Here is a 15,316-nt window from a genome sequence, read left to right as displayed (position 1 = left end):
ACATGTTTATTTCTGCCGTGAAGACATTTTTATATGGGCGCTTATGGAGACTGTCTCAAGTGGCCACTTGAGAAATTACAGTTTTTAGCACTTCCACATTGGCTTCATTCTCCATGTGAGGCAAGCAACTTTCAGTTGGCCGTTATCTGAACCTCACCACTAGGTGCCACTAACTCCTACATACTGGACCTTTAAGAGTAGTAGGCAATAAATAAATAAATAAATAAATAAATCAGTCATAGTTGGTGAGGTTCTTTGTGTGTATTAGTTCAAGGATAGTGTTGTTTTTTTTTCTTCTCTCCTCCTTGTGCTATGTATGTGTATTGCAGATGCTCAATAAAATAAATAAATAAATAAAATAAAAAATAGTTGGTGATGTTCTGTTCTGTTTCTGTTTTAATTCAATGTGCTTTTATTCTGAACAGTACGCTAAACATTTTATTTTGAAATATGTTGGCCTTAACGGACGGAAGTTGTCGTTTCGCCATGGCAACAGGAGAGCAAGGCAGATTTCCAGTGTTGTAAAGTTTGTCACTGTCCACTTTCCTCTCATCTTTCCCCCTGTGAGACGTTTGTGGACGATGGTGGATGTGGGTGCTGATCTGAGCAGTCTGTCTTTTGATGCCGGACTCACTGAAGATGAGAGACAGTTACTTCACCTGCGCGCGCGCTCGGCTGGACTGACATTTTGCGGGTGCGCGCACGCAGTTTACCTGTGTAAACTGGTCCAGTCACTGAGGTAATGCAGGTCTATTTAAAGTGAAATACTCTACAATGACTGTCTGTCTGTTTGAAATCATTCTGATTTTACATTTAGATGTGTCATCACAGACTCTCCAGGAGAAGACAGTGACCTCTGTGTTGGGATACTTGGGATGGGTCACATGGGGAAAAAGTTGCTCCTCTCCCTCCTTGAAAAGTCTGACATCAAACCATCACACATTAAGATCTCCAGTAAAAGACCAGAAAATGCAGGTACACACACCAAATAAGTCACTTCAAGAGACACAAATGTTCAAAACTCATTAAATCAGCCACTGTGTAATAGTATGTTGGCTTGTGTACTGGAACTGCATTGTGTTTTCTCTTCTGCAAGTTACAGTTTTTAATTTACGAATGTTAACGCACAACATAGCAAAAACAATATTCCAAACCTTAGATACAGCGTAAAAAACTCTGCTTCTGCAATGATATCAGTTCAAAAACAATATATCTCAGCTGATAATACAGTTTTTTTCAACCGCTAACAAGCGCTTACCCATACTTCAGATACTTTTTCCTCAACCCCAGGAGTTCTATTCTGCATGGAGGTTTATGACCATCAGCCACATGACCAGATGTCCCTCCTTGAAGCCATGGATGCTGGCTGCAGGGACATCACAGTTGATGATTGCCAAGGGTGGATCCGACATACCAAGCGGTTTTATCCCAGGTGCATCGCCTTGGATAATATCAGATGCGATGTTGATGAAAACATGTGGGCTAACCCTGAAGATCGCAGAGATTAGATACAGTAATTTTGTGTTTTTCTTTAGTTCCCCCCCTTTTTATCTGGGCTTGTGGATATACAGTTCCCAACCAAGAAATTTAGTGTAAAAACGGTGGATTGCATGTTCCCAACCAAGAAATTTAGTGTAAAAACGGTGGATTGCATGCAAATACCTGTAAAACTGAAACATAAAAGTCTATTTTCAGTTTTCAGTTTTTGTAATAGCCAGTATTTTGAAACCTGGAGTACTTTGATTGACTGCATGTTGTGAAGTGAAAACAAGTGTTATTCTTTGACAGAATAATTTCATTTTTGAGTCAGATTTCTAGTGTTTTGGTAAAGTTAGTGTGTGCAGACAAAGAAATGAAGAGTTAGTATATATTTAAGAAAATGTGTTTTTGAGAAGAAAATTATCAATTTGGCCAGTTGTGTTTTGTAGGTGTGAGTCTGTGTCAATAGTTTAGAAAAAGTATCTGAAGTATGGGTAAGGGCTTGTTATCTGGTGACTATACCAGTAATTATTAGACTTATACTTATACTTAGACTGCACTTTATTGATCCCTATGGGATGACTCCCTCAAGGAAATTGAATTTCCAGTAGCATACAGACACTTGTATACAAAATAAAGGAGGTATGAAAAGAATACAATATAAGATAAACAATAGACTCTTAGCTAAATATATAAAGTAGACAGTAAACAAAAAACTCTTAACAGTAAATAGTAAAACTCTTACTCTACTAAATATATAAAGTCAAATTCAAGTAAATAGGATCAGATAAAATAAAAGTTTTGTACTATTGTGTGTGAAACAGAGAAACATATTTGTGTACGGACTTAACACAGACAGCCGTTAAACATTAATATGCTCAGAGTGAGTTTTGATTGATAAATTAATGATTAAACATGAGTTGATTTAACTAAACTGCACACTGAGCTTACATCTTAAAGAAATAAGATCATGTGCTTGTGTTTACCTCGTTGTCTCCGTTATTCCAGTAGAGTCTGTGCAAACAGGAGTTGAATGTTTCTTCGACAATCCCAGACTGGCCCGGTGGGCTGATGTTCTGTTCCTCTGCTGTCTGCCCTCTCACCTCCCCAAAGTCTGTGCTGAGATCCGCTCTCACCTGTCAAAGCGCTGCCTTGTGTACAGCTTCGCCTCTGCTGTGCCTGTCACCAGGTACCACCGCATTCATCCAGCCTGGTTGTTTGTTTGATTTTCAGTCACTGAATGCCTCTGCTTTTATCTTTTATTTCAGATTGGCACAGCTTCTTGGACACGACTTCATTCTCAAACCACAGTATGACTTTGTGGCTTGTGACACTGCAGATGTGTGGCTGTCCTGCACTCATATGACCGCAGCATTGACGGATCCTTTGCTGATAGAGGCATCGTGTCCTCTTACTATGAGTCGTATGTCTCATTGCATTTGAACTTGTTATATAAAGTGTTCAGGAAATCATCATGCAGTGAGGTTTCACCCTTGAGTTTACATAATATATAATTCTTTAAGCTGACTTGTGGTTCCCATATTTAGGTGGCATTTCTCTGGGTCTGAACTGGGTGTGTGCGGTCTTGTACAGCCTGCTAAATATCTGCACCTGTGCTGGTCTGGGATCCAGTGATGCTCTCTCTCTGATCAACGGCCTCTTTAAAGAGAAATATCCACACACTGTGGAATTAAACGCACAGAGTTTCATCAGTTCATCGTATACATCTTCCCTTCTTACAGAGGAGTGAGTGCAAACCCTGAATATTCATGTGATATTTCATTGAGTCAAATGGATCAATCTGTTGCTTTTCAATGAGTTGCTTCTACTTTTTTCCTCTTTCCTCACAGGCCTTTTCCATGGATTTCTCTCACTGTTGTGCAGACCAAGGAAACACCACTGCTGCGCTTTCTATCAAGCAACAAATATTTGCAACAGTGCATCTCTGCAGCATACAAATCACTGCTGGAGGAGACGCCAGAAAAATCACATATTAAACTCTCATGTAAAACATAACCGTATATCCTCTAAAGATGCTCGGCATAGGTGTAGATTTAAAGGCTGCACTTTTTTATTTTTTATTTTTTACATGTATTTTCAAGTCATCTGTGGCGTTTCATAAATCACCGGTATGGTCAAAATTTGAACAATGCAGTGTCCATTTCATTATAAATGACTTAAAAAAAAAAATGAAAACATGCATGCGTCATTTATTAATGTCATAAGATTTTCAGACATTTGTGCTATATTTATTTTCATAGCAGGAACGTTGATCAACAAATCACACGTTCAATATTCAGAAAATATAATATATATATATATATATACACACACATATATATGTATATATATATATATGTATGTATGTGTATATATATATATATATACACATACATACATATATATATATATACATATATATGTGTGTGTATATATATATATATATATACACACATATACATATACATACAAACATTTATAAAATAAAACACTGTGTGTATGTGTAAAATACTCGGTGTGTCTGTGTTAATCTGTTATTATTAGTGGTATATATATTTCAGTCTATATGTTTACATTCAGATTCGTAGATTTTCGGTAAAACTCGACAAAACACGGAAGTGTCAAAATTCGGGTTTGTTTTTTCCTGTCAGCATCGTGAGAGAGAGAGAGAGAGACTCGTCACATGATTGCAGGATATGGAGGTGTATTTCCTGATGACCTGATTTAGATTAAAGTAAAAAATAATATATATATATATATAATATATTATCTATCGTGTCGAGGTATCAGACTATCGGCGTTCACGCTCTGGTAAGATCCGCCTCACCTCGCACCTTCTCCGGCCACACTTTCTCCGCTTGCTCGGTAGTTAGCGTCTGATAGCATGAGAGCTAACCAGCCAGAGCCAGCTGCAGGCAGTTCATGGAGATGAAGCCAGGTTGAGTTCATGACACATGCATACATGATATCTAAATATGAACACAGCAGCTGGTGTTGTGTTTATCACAAACACGTGTTTGTTTGTTTGGTTAGTTTATCTGCGTTAGCAGGTTAGTTTGATGTTGTCCTCCCTCCCTCCCTGCCTGAGGTTGGGAGAGGCGGGGTTTCATCTTTTTTTTTCCAGCCACGCAGACTGAGGTGTTAGTCTTGTCTTTACAGCCATGGAGACATTAGAGGCCACATCAGAGCTCCAGTCCCGGCTGTCATCACTATCCTTCTCATCGTTTCCCGGAATAACATCCAAACAGGGCGACAACCGACCGCTGGACAGGTAGCCTGCTGCTGCTGCTGCTTGTAAAAGCTGCTGTAAGAGTAAACGCGTTGCTGGTTGTACTTCTTGGCATCCTGATGTGTGCACTCTTATGAAATATTGTGATGTATTGTTATACGATCTGTCCTACAGGCTCCAGAGTACAGACCTTTCACAGAGCCAGCCCAAAAGCCAAGCTGACATGGATGACACCAAGGAGGAATCAGGGCAACATGCTGAGGTAGTTAATATTTAAGTGTGTCGGAAGTGCAATATAATATCATCTAAGCTATAACATTAGTATTGTGTGTATGTATTTTGAGGATAATCAAGAAGCCCCCGCTGAGCTGGTCCTTGGGGAAGCAGGCGAGGAGAACAACAGCGCTGGGAGCTGCCAGCTCTCCGCTGAGATGAAAGGTAAGGGACCTGCTGAGTGTGCCATCATGACTGCTGCTTTGTGTTATTTACGATTGGGAGTCAGAGTTTTCATAGATCTTACTAATACTACGAGCAAAAACAAGTTTTATGTAAGCTTGATAAATAGTTATCAGAGTTGCTGTCGTGCTCGTTGTAAACACCATTTGTTGCTGCTGATGGCAGCCCAGATGCCACCCCTGAAACTCCCAGAGACGTGGACATCTGCTGCACTGAAAGAGCTGAAGGCGAAGCTTCGGATGGAGGAGGACAGCGTGGTGACAGTGTATCGAGGTGACATCATGACAGTTCATGTACCCACTGTTCCCGAGGCTAAAAAAGTCTGCTGGGAGTTCGCTACAGACGGCTATGACATTGGCTTTGGCATATATTTTGACTGGACTCCTGTCACGAACCGGTCTATCACTGTGCACATCAGCGAGTCAAGTGATGACGAAGACGAAGAGGAGGAGCTGGAAGGTCAGTTTGTGTTGTGTTGCCTAAATATAGCGTCTTCTTCATTTATTTTTCTCCATCTAGGATTGGAGGCCGTGTGTTGACTTTGTGGTTTATGTGCTTTTTGTCGCAGGGCATGTCAGTAACGGAGATGTCGAGAAGGGCTCCAAAACTCAGACCAACTCAAACTTGGCTGAAATCTTACCTGTATACCGCCAGGACAGCCACTTGTCCGTGAATGGGGGGAGCCACGAATTCCCAGGTGAAGGCACTTACCTCCTGAAGTTTGACAACTCCTACTCACTATGGCGAAATAAAACTCTTTACTACAGGGTTTATTACAGTGCCTGAGATGCCAATTTATTGTTTATGAATGTATACTTTCCAGACTGCTCTTAAGATCGATGAACTATTTTTGATTCCATGCTTAGAAAAAGATGAAGTTATAATATAAAAGGTTAAACATAGGCATATCTATTTTTTATCACTATCTGCTTGTGTTGCCACATGTTGAATTCATGTACACGGTCAGATAGTTTTGAACGTAACATTTACTCCCAATGTCTTGCTGGTAGATATTTGAAGAAGCCTTGCATATGTTCCCATGTATGCACTGTGCTATTTGGTCAACTGCCCCTCATAAAAACATATATTGTCTTCAGCAGTAACATTTCTATGGTAGCAGCGATCAGGGACCACCTGCACAGAATCTAATTCGCTCGTGCAGGTGCTTAATCAGCTCTAAAGATTTGTGTGTGTGTTTGTGTACGCGTGCACCTTCTCTGCTCACGTTTCTTTGTTATTGTTACTTGTATTTATCCTCCTGCTTTGCAGCGTAACTTATTTTTTATGTGTGTTTTTGAATTGAATCATGTTGTGATGGAGAATATAGTTATACAAACTCTGTGCACAGACCTATCTACTGTCGTCGTGGCGTGTTGGTAAAAGATATGTTGAATGTACTGAAGCAAGTGGTAAGAGTTTTCCAAAATGTGCTTTTTATGACACAAATAAAAGTCATCCCTTATCACATAAAGCTCTTATTATGTAACATAGTAGATTCAATATTTACATTTGCCTCACCTCCCACCTTTTAATTTGCTGTTTCGAAGGACCGAGCAGGTTGTAATGTTTCATCTAAATGTATTTTGTGCACAGGTCTATGTAAGTAAAGGTCAGTGTGTTTGTTTTAATATCCTCGGCGCATCAGGCTTACTTACATGTGTTGAATAGCCTTGTTCCATCCTGTTAAAAAACCAGAGCTTCTACCACAACTCATTTGTGCGCATGTTCCCAAAGATGTCACAGATTTGACAGTGTAAAGCAACTGGTTTTAAAGCTTCACACATTTACTGTATTGTAGCTTTACTGTACGTTATGATGATGATTTGTTCTTGAAATTTATATTCCACAATAAAGAGAAGATTGTCTAGCTTTCTTTGTGATTAATGTGGGATCCTTCGTATGAGCACTGTGATTAGTAGGTGATAGTTTGGATATTTGAGAGCGGCTGATGTGTATTCTCCAGCCAACAAAATCTGTCTATTCCACCTGAGACGTCATCATTTCATAACAGTCTCACTGCTGATCCAGGATTAGAAAGTGCTTCAGGATGGTCCCATGTGTTTCCATTAAATTGTGGCACTGGGGGATTGATGTAATTGTTACAGAGGTGCTGATGAAACCAGGTTTATTTTCAGCCCTCCCCAAAGGCCAGTCAGAATGTAGAGTTACATCAAGTGTCACTCATGTTTTACTGATTTCTTAAAAGCAGTAGGATAAAACATATTCTTAAATTATTCTTATGATGCTACTCCACATATGTTTTGGTTATAAGTCAAAGATTCTTTAGGTTAGAGAATGACTTTAAAGGTGATTACAGGAGTAACTTAAATCTTTCTTGCAGATATAAATTCCACAATCATTCCATATACACTCAAGTTTATGTTTTATATTTTTTTACTGTCTACACGTGTGCAGCCAGTACAATCTAGTACTTTTTTAAATGCATTGTTTGATGTGTCTGTGGAGCTGATTAAACTCTGATTGACTGGAGTTTGATTTGTTGCACTAAACTGCATTACGTATAATGAGAGTATTTTCAGTGTCTAGTTCCAGCCCCATTGCATACATACTGTACTCAAGGGAGGCCAACCTAACCACTACAGAGTCCTGAAACTGAGAAAATGTAAAAGGTTATCAGAGAAGTCAAAAAGATTACTCAATTCATTAGTAATTAATTGTGTTAAATCAGAAGTAGGTTTATTGCCAAGTAGGTTCCAAGTAGGTTTTCACATACAAGGATGTTTTTGTCTTGGTGTTTTTGGTGCATGACAAACATTAAATAAACAATATAAGAATATAAGGAAGATTAAAAAAAAAAAATCAATTACTAAAAATATAAACAATATAACTATTTTTCAAGTAAAACTATAGTGTTTTAATTTATTGTAATCGTTTGGACGTTTTTATTTCACTTCAACAATTGGTCAATAAAATAAAACTAAAATAAATAATATAGAATATTAAATATGAGATCACCTAATAAAATGCCTCAAATGACCAAATTAACAAGTATATATCAACGCATTTAGGCATATATAGCTGTGATCTGTGGATCTGCTGGTAAAAATAATGTCTGAATACAAACTAACTTCACGATGCGCTTCTGCACAGGTGACATTAATTACTCGGAGGAGATAAATAAAAACATTTTTTTTTCATCGTTTGTTTTTTCTTTTTTTTTAATTCTTGTACACATATAGAGTATTGCTACTAAACGTATCCAAGTGTTTCAATGTGTTGTTTTCTGGTAATTAATAAATTAATTGCGCTGCAGTCTCACGTGTGCGTTTTCACACCGGCCTCGAGCTCGACTCAGCCAATCAGGAGTGTTCACCTGAGCTCAACGTCGCACCGAAGTTTATCTCTCTGCGTGTGTCTCAGCGTGTTGACGAGAAGAATACCGTGAAACAACAATGGGGAGGCTGAATTTTTACGTGCTTTGGTCCCTGCGTGACGCTCCTCGCCAGTTTATTAGGTAGGCCCTTTTTTTTTTTTCTTTTAAATTTAACATGCCGTTTATACACTCAAACAATTCAATCATGTCAAACATGTTGTTCGGTCCACAGCAAATCCAACCGAAGGTGCTTTCAAGTCCACATCCCACTACCTCTTCCCAAACACCTGGTCATCTTTGGTCTTGGAGATTGGAAATCCAGTGATATGACAATATCAGTAGATGTTCTGGTCAGTGCAGAAGTGCCGGTCCAGAACATAGGGACCATGTCAGCACAAGCAAGGTACGTTGAAGCTAATTTTCTCACACAAAAGAAATGAAATTGGTCTAAATTGGTAAATTTTGAACTTTTGAAGGTGTCTTGCCTGGGAAGGTGACTGGAGCACTGACATTGTCACAGTGGCAGCAGAGAGAGGCAGGAGAGGAGTTTATGGCAAGATTGTGCTCACAATGTGCGGAGAGGTGATAAAGAAATCATAATGAAAATATTGGTTAATGTTCCAGATTTAGAAGACTCCATTTTACATTTTCACTGTTTTTTGTTCCATGCAATGACTTGCGACCAGCCACAGGATGAAGCCAGTGTCTTCAGCAGCACTCCCCTGGTTCAAAGGAAATGTCTGTTCCCAGATCAGCACAACGCCACCGATCTCTCTTGCACATTACCCGAAGGTGCTGGAAATGAAACGGTGAGATACATAGTTCCAATGGGTCCTTGGAAATCCTTGAAAGTTTATGAATATGAGGTGTAAAAAAAAAATCAAAGGTGTCAGTAGACGTAAAAAGACAAGGGATTGAAAATGCAGTACAACCGAGAACTGTTCAAACATCTCTCTTTAATTGTTGTCTGTGAGCTTCTTATAAAAAAATCCCAGCTAATAAACCTTCTTGAATTTAAGGGAAAAGGGCCTGGAAAACCTTTTGAATTTCAGAAGATGTGGATAAGATTTAAAATTGTTTTGTTTTATCTGAATTTTCTATGTGACATTTCATTGTTGTTTTACAGATAACGACCAACTCCTCCCAGTTGGGTGACAGCGTTTGCTTTGCCGAGATCCAAGTTAATAAAATTGACACCACTGATTACACTGTGGAAAATAGGCCCCCAGTTTGGCCTACGGTAAGAGTCCGGCTTGAGAATATAAACATCTGCATGCATGTATGGTAAGTAACATATTCTGTGATTATACTCTGTGCAACTGAAAAGAACAAGACACCCAGGCGGACAGTCATTAGTAAGAGAGGCCACCTGACATGGAGCTCTGAGGACATGGACAGCCTAGCAGAGGACATAGACCAGGCTTCCACCCCAAAGAAAAGGAGGCTGTCCAGGAGGGACAGCCAAGAAGAAATGGCTGTGCAGATAAAGAATGAGAACAGACAAGGTCAGAAACTAAAAACAGAACCACCATTATGGTCACATCTGATGCATAAAAGGTTTTGACAGAGCTCATGATTAGTTTCAGTGTGTCCATCAAAGCGTTGGAGCCACACGATGTGTCTGAGTGACCCTGATACGGCCATCCTCATCGGAGGGGAGACAGATGATCAAAATTACTGCAAGGACTCCCTGTGGAAGCTGGAGTTAGGTCTGTGGAGTTGGTTGAATGATTTGTTTAATCATATATTAATTATTGATCAAAGTCCACAGAGTAAGGCAGCTTGCTAGTAGCGAGGATTTAAGAGGAATTAAGGCAAACTTAAACTCTAAAATATTTGTACATTGAACTTTTTTTGTACCCTCTTTCCAGACAATGACTTCTGGTTTCCCATGAACTCTGCTGCTTCTGGACCTGTACCACCATGCGCCCGAGGACATTCTGCATCCTATGACCCAGACTCCAAGTCTGTCTTCGTGTACGGTGGCCTGCGAGAGGGTCAGCGCTATAGTGAGCTGTATATACTCAATACTCTGACCTGGAAGTGGAAGCTTGTCACTGTGAGTTGTTTGCAAGTTACTCATATATTGTAGTTCTTAATTTCTTTTCAAATATTCGACCAGAGGTATAGATAAACACTTTCTTTTGCTTTTGCTTTTAGGCGAAAGGAAATGTTCCAAATTTGGCCTATCATTCTGCAGCCTTTTATAAGAAAGAGCTTTTTGTCTTTGGTGGAGTTGAGCCGAGTCATTCCTCTGGAGATAAATCCTGCAGCAATGCTCTGTACATCTTTAATCCAGAGTTTGAACTCTGGTACCAGCCGATCGTGGAGGGGGACAGACCTCTACCTCGATTTGGGTCAGTCTTTTCAAAATAACTGTCATCCACATTCTGTTTTATTTGTCTTAAATATTGATCCCATGTTAATTTTTTCATCAAACAGACACTCTGCCACATTGATGTCACAGAAGTTGATCATATTTGGTGGAAGGAAGACCGCTACCTACCTTAATGATCTCCACATTCTAGATCTGGGTAAGATGAAGGTTTAGTAGCTGCATTATGCAGCAAATTTGTGTCCAGATTTAAATGGATATTTATTTATCTTCTCTTAATGAGTGAAGGATTCATGGAGTACACAGCTGTGAAGTGTGGGAACATGCCACCGCTGCCTCGAGGGTGAGTACAGAACTAATCAACCTTGAGAGATGTCGTCAGTGTAGCCATCTGGTCTTTATATTTTTGGTGTCTTGCATGGACAGAACTGAAAGTGAATTTCATGGGCTTTAACACAATATGTGAGAAAAGTATGCCGTCTTTCTGCATTGTTCACTACATTAAAAACTTGTTTTAGAATGAATAATGGTATGAATGATGGTACATATGAATCCCCCTTAAATGCATAGGTTTCATGCAGCTCTACCAGTTTCAGACAACAGGATTTTAGTCTATGGAGGTTGCAGTGCAATCGGAGCCCTGCAGGACCTACATGTTTTCAATACTGGTAAGTTTGTGTCTCCACCATCGGATTATATATCTTAAATTTGTCTTTGATCTGTTTAATTGCATTAATTGTTAAAATTAAAGGTTGGTGTTAAACACGCCAGATTTTTTTACCTTGACTCATCAGAAATCTGCTGCGTGCAGTGAATCCCTTTTGCTTTGATTTCTCCCCAGACACTAACATGTGGAGCTCAGTAGCATCTCCTCTGCTTTGCTCCAAGCCTCGTGCAGGACACAGCATGATCAGTCTGGGCTGCTCCATCGTAATAGACGCTGAGAAGCACGGGCAGAGCGAAAATGTCGGTGTCCACTGCTCATTGCTGGTGTTTGGTGGGTCAGACTGCTCCGGCGCTTTCTACAACGACACAGTCAAGTGCACAGTGGAGATTCCTGGTGACAAGTGATGGATTCATTAGGGAGGAACATTTTTAAACAGCTGAGGTGTTGTGGTCTGTGCTGTGATGCTTCTGTGATAGAAGAATGACGGCACCTCTAAGTGTATCTGTGACAGTTATATTTGTATTTGGTTGTTTTATCTTTATGTGTTATAGTATCTGCATGATGCATTCTGCAGATAGCTTCCTTTTTATTCCTTTTCCTCTGTTTAACGTTTGTCCATATTTCCTCCAAGCAGACTATGCTGCAAGCAGTGAGCTGAGTGGTTTTGCACGTTTGCATAACAAATCTCTGGTCTGCATGTTTTCACACATTACTTTATGTCCTTTACCTTGTCCCCACATCATCAGTATGTATTAAGGTAAAATGTTTGACTGGGTTAAAAAGTCAAAATGCTAATAAATATTTTTAACTCAAAGTTCCCATGTTATTTAAAGTAAAAGCACAGAAAAGATTATTTTCACATAACTTTATTTAACAATTTACAAAGTTGCACGGCTGCTTCTGGAACCACTGAGTTGTTGTTTTACGCACGCAGATCAGCAGGTGTGTCTGGTTGGCGAGACGGGTGGCTCACTTTGAAAGCTTCAATCTCAAGTAAGGCTTGATTTAACCTTTTGATAGTTGGATACTGGTCAACGTCCACTTTGAACCTGCGGAGATTAAAGACATAGAGGGCTTCTCTGTACAGGGTGTTTAAAGTTCAGCAGGGTTTTGTGGATCTCTTGTAAATGAAATAAAAATGTAAGACGTTTTAACTCTATCAAGTACAAAATGTCATGACATTCATGTTAATCTCTAGTTCAGGGTGACTCAGTATTAATGTCTGATTACATACCTTTCTGCATTGTAGACTTGTGGGACCAGACAGATGTCTGCCATGGATATCTAAAAGATAAGCGATTGAGACAGATGAACATTTTCTGCTGTATATCACACTGTCATGCTTTACATGATGGACATGCTCTTACCTCATCTCCTACACAATATTTCCCTGCTGTTTGCTTCAGGATGGGCTCAAGAGCTGGAAGAGAGAGGTACACATAAATATTGTAAAGTAAGTCGAGTCTGCAGGTTATACTAGGGAAGATGAACTTCCACCAACCTTGGAAGCCACGGTCAATGAAGTGCTGAGACCACTGCATCTTTTCTGCTCCCATTTTCTGAATCACGTACAAATTCTGAAACATCCAGAAGAAAATGGTGAACTTGCAACCACTGACACTTGTACAGAGCCCCTAAAGTCCCAGACGCTGCTATTATTTTATTTGTGTGCACAAGATAAAAATACAGATGTTGAAAATCACACTGAAAACAGTGTTTTTTTGTTTGTTTTTTCTCACTGGGATGATGTTTAGGTTGCAATTCTATGATGTCTTTCATGTTGGGCTCCTGCTGCAACCTGGCTTTGTTTAAGACTTAAAATAATTGCTTGTACCATTGAGTGAACAGTTTGAATTGATAAAGTTCAAAACCTCCACCAAACAGTCCTTAGTCTTGTGATATGACATTCTGAGGTAAAAATAAATCTTGATTAGCTGAGCTATCTCTGCTATATGGTGGCTGTGTGCATCTGAAGCCTTTAGAGATGCATATGAATTTATAGTAAATTGTCTTTTGCGCACAAGATAAAAAATAGCATCCTTTGGGACTTTACAGGCTCTGTACTTTTGTAATCCAAACCATCTTAAATTAGACTTTGTAAATCATTCAGACTGCACTGTTCTCACCTGCAGAGGCTGTATCCCGGAGGCAATGAGGTCACTTATCATCCGAACCTGGGCACGTTTCTTTGGGTCTGCTGGAAGAAGCCGAGGTCCCGGCCTGGTCTCATCGATGTACTGGATCACAGCCAGCTGTGTGAGCATGAGTACAATTTTCAGTATTATTCCAGCGTAACTAAAATATGTTTTTGAATTACTTGGGTTAGAGTTTTGGGACTTACTGACTGAGAGAGGGTGATGCCATCTATTTCCAGTGCTGGCACTTGTTGCATGGGGTTTATTGCCTTGTACTGCTGTGTAAGCTTGAGTGAAACATTTAGAGGATTTTAAAAACATGTACATGCGCCCATTGTTTGTTTAAAGGTCCAGTATGTAGGATTTAGTGGCACTTCGCAGTAAAGTTGCAGATTGCAACCAAATGAATACTCCTCGCCCTCTTCTTCCAAGCATGCAGGACAAACTCACATAAAAAGGCCACATCTGGATCAGTGTTTCGTTTGTCTGTTCTGGGCCGCCTAACATATTCTACATCTCACTGTAGATCTAAAAGGCTCATTTTGAGACAACAAAAACACAACGATCCTTATTTCCAGGTGATTATACACTAATGAAAGCATACTAATGAATATTGTATTCCATTCCTGCTAATAGAGACTCCTAAATCGTACACACAGGACCTTTTAAAGACACAGTTTAATGCTCTTTACCATGTACAGTAGGTCATCTTTGCATCAATATGGATTCTGTGAATCCACACTACACGTACCTGCTGACCTCCATCTTTGATTAGATTGACTGGAGCCTGGTCATATTCAACACCTTTAAGAGCAAAAGCTGGTGCACAAAAAGTTAAATCAACATCTTTGCATGAATGAAAAAAAACAAACAGCTTTAAACAGTCAAACGCTTGTGGCATGACTTACCAATGCGAACCCTCCAAGAGCAGGAGCTCCTGAAGTACCCATGAAGAACAGGCTGCAAGATAGAAAACAAAACATTTAAGTCCATTTTAAAAAAAGACACATCACACTGCTAACTTCTCTGGTGTCTGCTGCTGGTTCACCTTGGTTTGAGTTGCCATAGTTTTTACTTTTCCCTCAACTAGACTGAATCAACTTTTTCCTGCAGATTAATGCAGCAGCCTCATCCTCCCTCCAGCAGCCAATGGGATGTGCTCCTAAAAACCCTCCTACCTACTCTTTGGTCCATGACTAAGCAACATCTGGGCTTCATATGGTTCACATTACACAGTGCACACACACACACACACACACACAGCCAGCAGTGTTATTATTTACAGTACCTTAGCGAGGCTAACAAAGGACACGTGCATTGTTGTGGCTGTGATATCGCCTTTTATTTATTTTTTTTAGGAGAAGATGTCCTTCATATTGCACAGCAAAGTCACCTCCTTGTCTTCTATCACATGTCTCACAAACGCAGTTTAAACCGGGTCAGTCTGAACGGAGCCAGCTCGCCTCGCAGGTCAACTTGTGTACTTTTCTAAATGGACGACTGTGGAATTAATTTAACCAATGATTAGCCGAGTTTCATAGCTGAGGCGGGATTATCTAAAATCGCAACTGGCGATTGGATGGAATCCACCCACACGTTGGCCAATCAGGCCGCGCTATTCGTGGTAGTGCAGACACGGTAGCGAATAGCAAGCCTCAGATTTCCCTCAAGTCCCGCCCAC

General features: G+C 39.9%; 4 protein-coding genes across 14 annotated transcripts; 3 read left to right on the top strand and 1 right to left on the bottom strand.

Annotated features, from left to right (window-relative positions):
* Positions 1 to 468: 468 nt before the first annotated feature.
* Positions 469 to 3,650, top strand: noxred1 (NADP-dependent oxidoreductase domain containing 1). 6 transcript variants are annotated; one of them, XM_027275108.1, is made up of 6 exons: positions 469 to 739; positions 818 to 975; positions 2,491 to 2,668; positions 2,748 to 2,902; positions 3,027 to 3,225; positions 3,330 to 3,646. In XM_027275108.1, exons 1-6 carry the CDS (start codon positions 582 to 584, stop codon positions 3,493 to 3,495), a joined length of 1,014 nt encoding a protein of 337 aa, XP_027130909.1. In that variant the 5' UTR covers positions 469 to 581; the 3' UTR covers positions 3,496 to 3,646. The 6 variants fall into 6 exon arrangements, with proteins under 6 accessions (XP_027130909.1, XP_027130908.1, XP_027130911.1 ...); XM_027275107.1 differs by having other exon boundaries at positions 2,488 to 2,668; XM_027275110.1 differs by lacking the exon at positions 469 to 739 and adding an exon at positions 1,291 to 1,513 and having other exon boundaries at positions 867 to 975; positions 2,488 to 2,668; positions 3,330 to 3,649.
* Positions 3,651 to 4,112: 462 nt separating this feature from the next.
* tmed8 (transmembrane p24 trafficking protein 8) lies at positions 4,113 to 7,037 on the top strand. 3 transcript variants are annotated; one of them, XM_010733890.3, is made up of 6 exons: positions 4,113 to 4,290; positions 4,639 to 4,750; positions 4,883 to 4,970; positions 5,053 to 5,146; positions 5,330 to 5,623; positions 5,733 to 7,037. In XM_010733890.3, the coding sequence occupies exons 2-6, from the start codon at positions 4,641 to 4,643 to the stop codon at positions 5,948 to 5,950; spliced, it is 804 nt and encodes a 267-aa protein (XP_010732192.3). In that variant the 5' UTR covers positions 4,113 to 4,290; positions 4,639 to 4,640; the 3' UTR covers positions 5,951 to 7,037. The 3 variants fall into 3 exon arrangements, with proteins under 3 accessions (XP_010732192.3, XP_027131056.1, XP_010732193.3); XM_027275255.1 differs by lacking the exon at positions 4,113 to 4,290 and having other exon boundaries at positions 4,617 to 4,750; XM_010733891.3 differs by lacking the exon at positions 4,113 to 4,290 and having other exon boundaries at positions 4,648 to 4,785.
* A 1,398-nt stretch (positions 7,038 to 8,435) lies between these two features.
* Positions 8,436 to 12,314, top strand: zgc:163014 (acyl-CoA-binding domain-containing protein 4). 2 transcript variants are annotated; one of them, XM_019254733.2, is made up of 13 exons: positions 8,436 to 8,639; positions 8,731 to 8,901; positions 8,975 to 9,080; positions 9,185 to 9,307; positions 9,625 to 9,738; positions 9,826 to 10,003; positions 10,085 to 10,207; positions 10,370 to 10,557; positions 10,659 to 10,855; positions 10,941 to 11,032; positions 11,122 to 11,176; positions 11,404 to 11,501; positions 11,675 to 12,314. In XM_019254733.2, the coding sequence occupies exons 1-13, from the start codon at positions 8,578 to 8,580 to the stop codon at positions 11,902 to 11,904; spliced, it is 1,737 nt and encodes a 578-aa protein (XP_019110278.1). In that variant the 5' UTR covers positions 8,436 to 8,577; the 3' UTR covers positions 11,905 to 12,314. The 2 variants fall into 2 exon arrangements, with proteins under 2 accessions (XP_019110278.1, XP_010732194.2); XM_010733892.3 differs by having other exon boundaries at positions 10,079 to 10,207.
* Positions 11,925 to 15,137, bottom strand: gstz1 (glutathione S-transferase zeta 1). 3 transcript variants are annotated; one of them, XM_019254753.2, is made up of 9 exons: positions 14,924 to 15,137; positions 14,544 to 14,595; positions 14,387 to 14,454; positions 13,842 to 13,922; positions 13,627 to 13,752; positions 13,002 to 13,077; positions 12,868 to 12,920; positions 12,735 to 12,784; positions 11,925 to 12,549 (listed from the first exon to the last, which is right to left on the bottom strand). In XM_019254753.2, exons 1-9 carry the CDS (start codon positions 14,951 to 14,953, stop codon positions 12,423 to 12,425), a joined length of 663 nt encoding a protein of 220 aa, XP_019110298.1. In that variant the 5' UTR covers positions 14,954 to 15,137; the 3' UTR covers positions 11,925 to 12,422. The 3 variants fall into 3 exon arrangements, with proteins under 3 accessions (XP_019110298.1, XP_019110301.1, XP_027130718.1); XM_019254756.2 differs by lacking the exon at positions 14,924 to 15,137 and adding an exon at positions 14,684 to 14,818; XM_027274917.1 differs by lacking the exons at positions 14,387 to 14,454; positions 14,544 to 14,595; positions 14,924 to 15,137 and adding an exon at positions 14,086 to 14,211.
* Positions 15,138 to 15,316: the final 179 nt, after the last annotated feature.

This window comes from Larimichthys crocea, chromosome XXIV (assembly GCF_000972845.2).
Source record: "Larimichthys crocea isolate SSNF chromosome XXIV, L_crocea_2.0, whole genome shotgun sequence".
NCBI lineage: Eukaryota > Metazoa > Chordata > Actinopteri > Sciaenidae > Larimichthys > Larimichthys crocea.
This window is presented reverse-complemented; position numbering and strand designations above follow the sequence as displayed.

Excerpts from the sequence above, each read along its gene's own strand:
- noxred1 (XM_027275107.1), top strand. The coding sequence starts at position 582 with ATGGTGGATGTGGGTGCTGATCTGAGCAGTCTGTCTTTTGATGCCGGA. Across the intron at positions 2,669-2,747 it reads TCTGCTGTGCCTGTCACCAG|ATTGGCACAGCTTCTTGGAC; the intron begins GTACCACCGCAT and ends CTTTTATTTCAG. Across the intron at positions 3,226-3,329 it reads TCTTCCCTTCTTACAGAGGA|GCCTTTTCCATGGATTTCTC; the intron begins GTGAGTGCAAAC and ends CTTTCCTCACAG.
- tmed8 (XM_010733890.3), top strand. The coding sequence starts at position 4,641 with ATGGAGACATTAGAGGCCACATCAGAGCTCCAGTCCCGGCTGTCATCA. Across the intron at positions 4,971-5,052 it reads AATCAGGGCAACATGCTGAG|GATAATCAAGAAGCCCCCGC; the intron begins GTAGTTAATATT and ends ATGTATTTTGAG. Across the intron at positions 5,624-5,732 it reads CGAAGAGGAGGAGCTGGAAG|GGCATGTCAGTAACGGAGAT; the intron begins GTCAGTTTGTGT and ends TTTTTGTCGCAG.
- zgc:163014 (XM_010733892.3), top strand. The coding sequence starts at position 8,578 with ATGGGGAGGCTGAATTTTTACGTGCTTTGGTCCCTGCGTGACGCTCCT. Across the intron at positions 8,902-8,974 it reads ACCATGTCAGCACAAGCAAG|GTGTCTTGCCTGGGAAGGTG; the intron begins GTACGTTGAAGC and ends GAACTTTTGAAG. Across the intron at positions 11,033-11,121 it reads TCTCCACATTCTAGATCTGG|GATTCATGGAGTACACAGCT; the intron begins GTAAGATGAAGG and ends TAATGAGTGAAG.
- gstz1 (XM_019254753.2), bottom strand. The coding sequence starts at position 14,953 with ATGCACGTGTCCTTTGTTAGCCTCGCTAAG. Across the intron at positions 12,785-12,867 it reads AATATTGTGTAGGAGATGAG|ATATCCATGGCAGACATCTG; the intron begins GTAAGAGCATGT and ends CTTATCTTTTAG. Across the intron at positions 12,550-12,734 it reads CAAGTCTACAATGCAGAAAG|GTTCAAAGTGGACGTTGACC; the intron begins GTATGTAATCAG and ends TAATCTCCGCAG.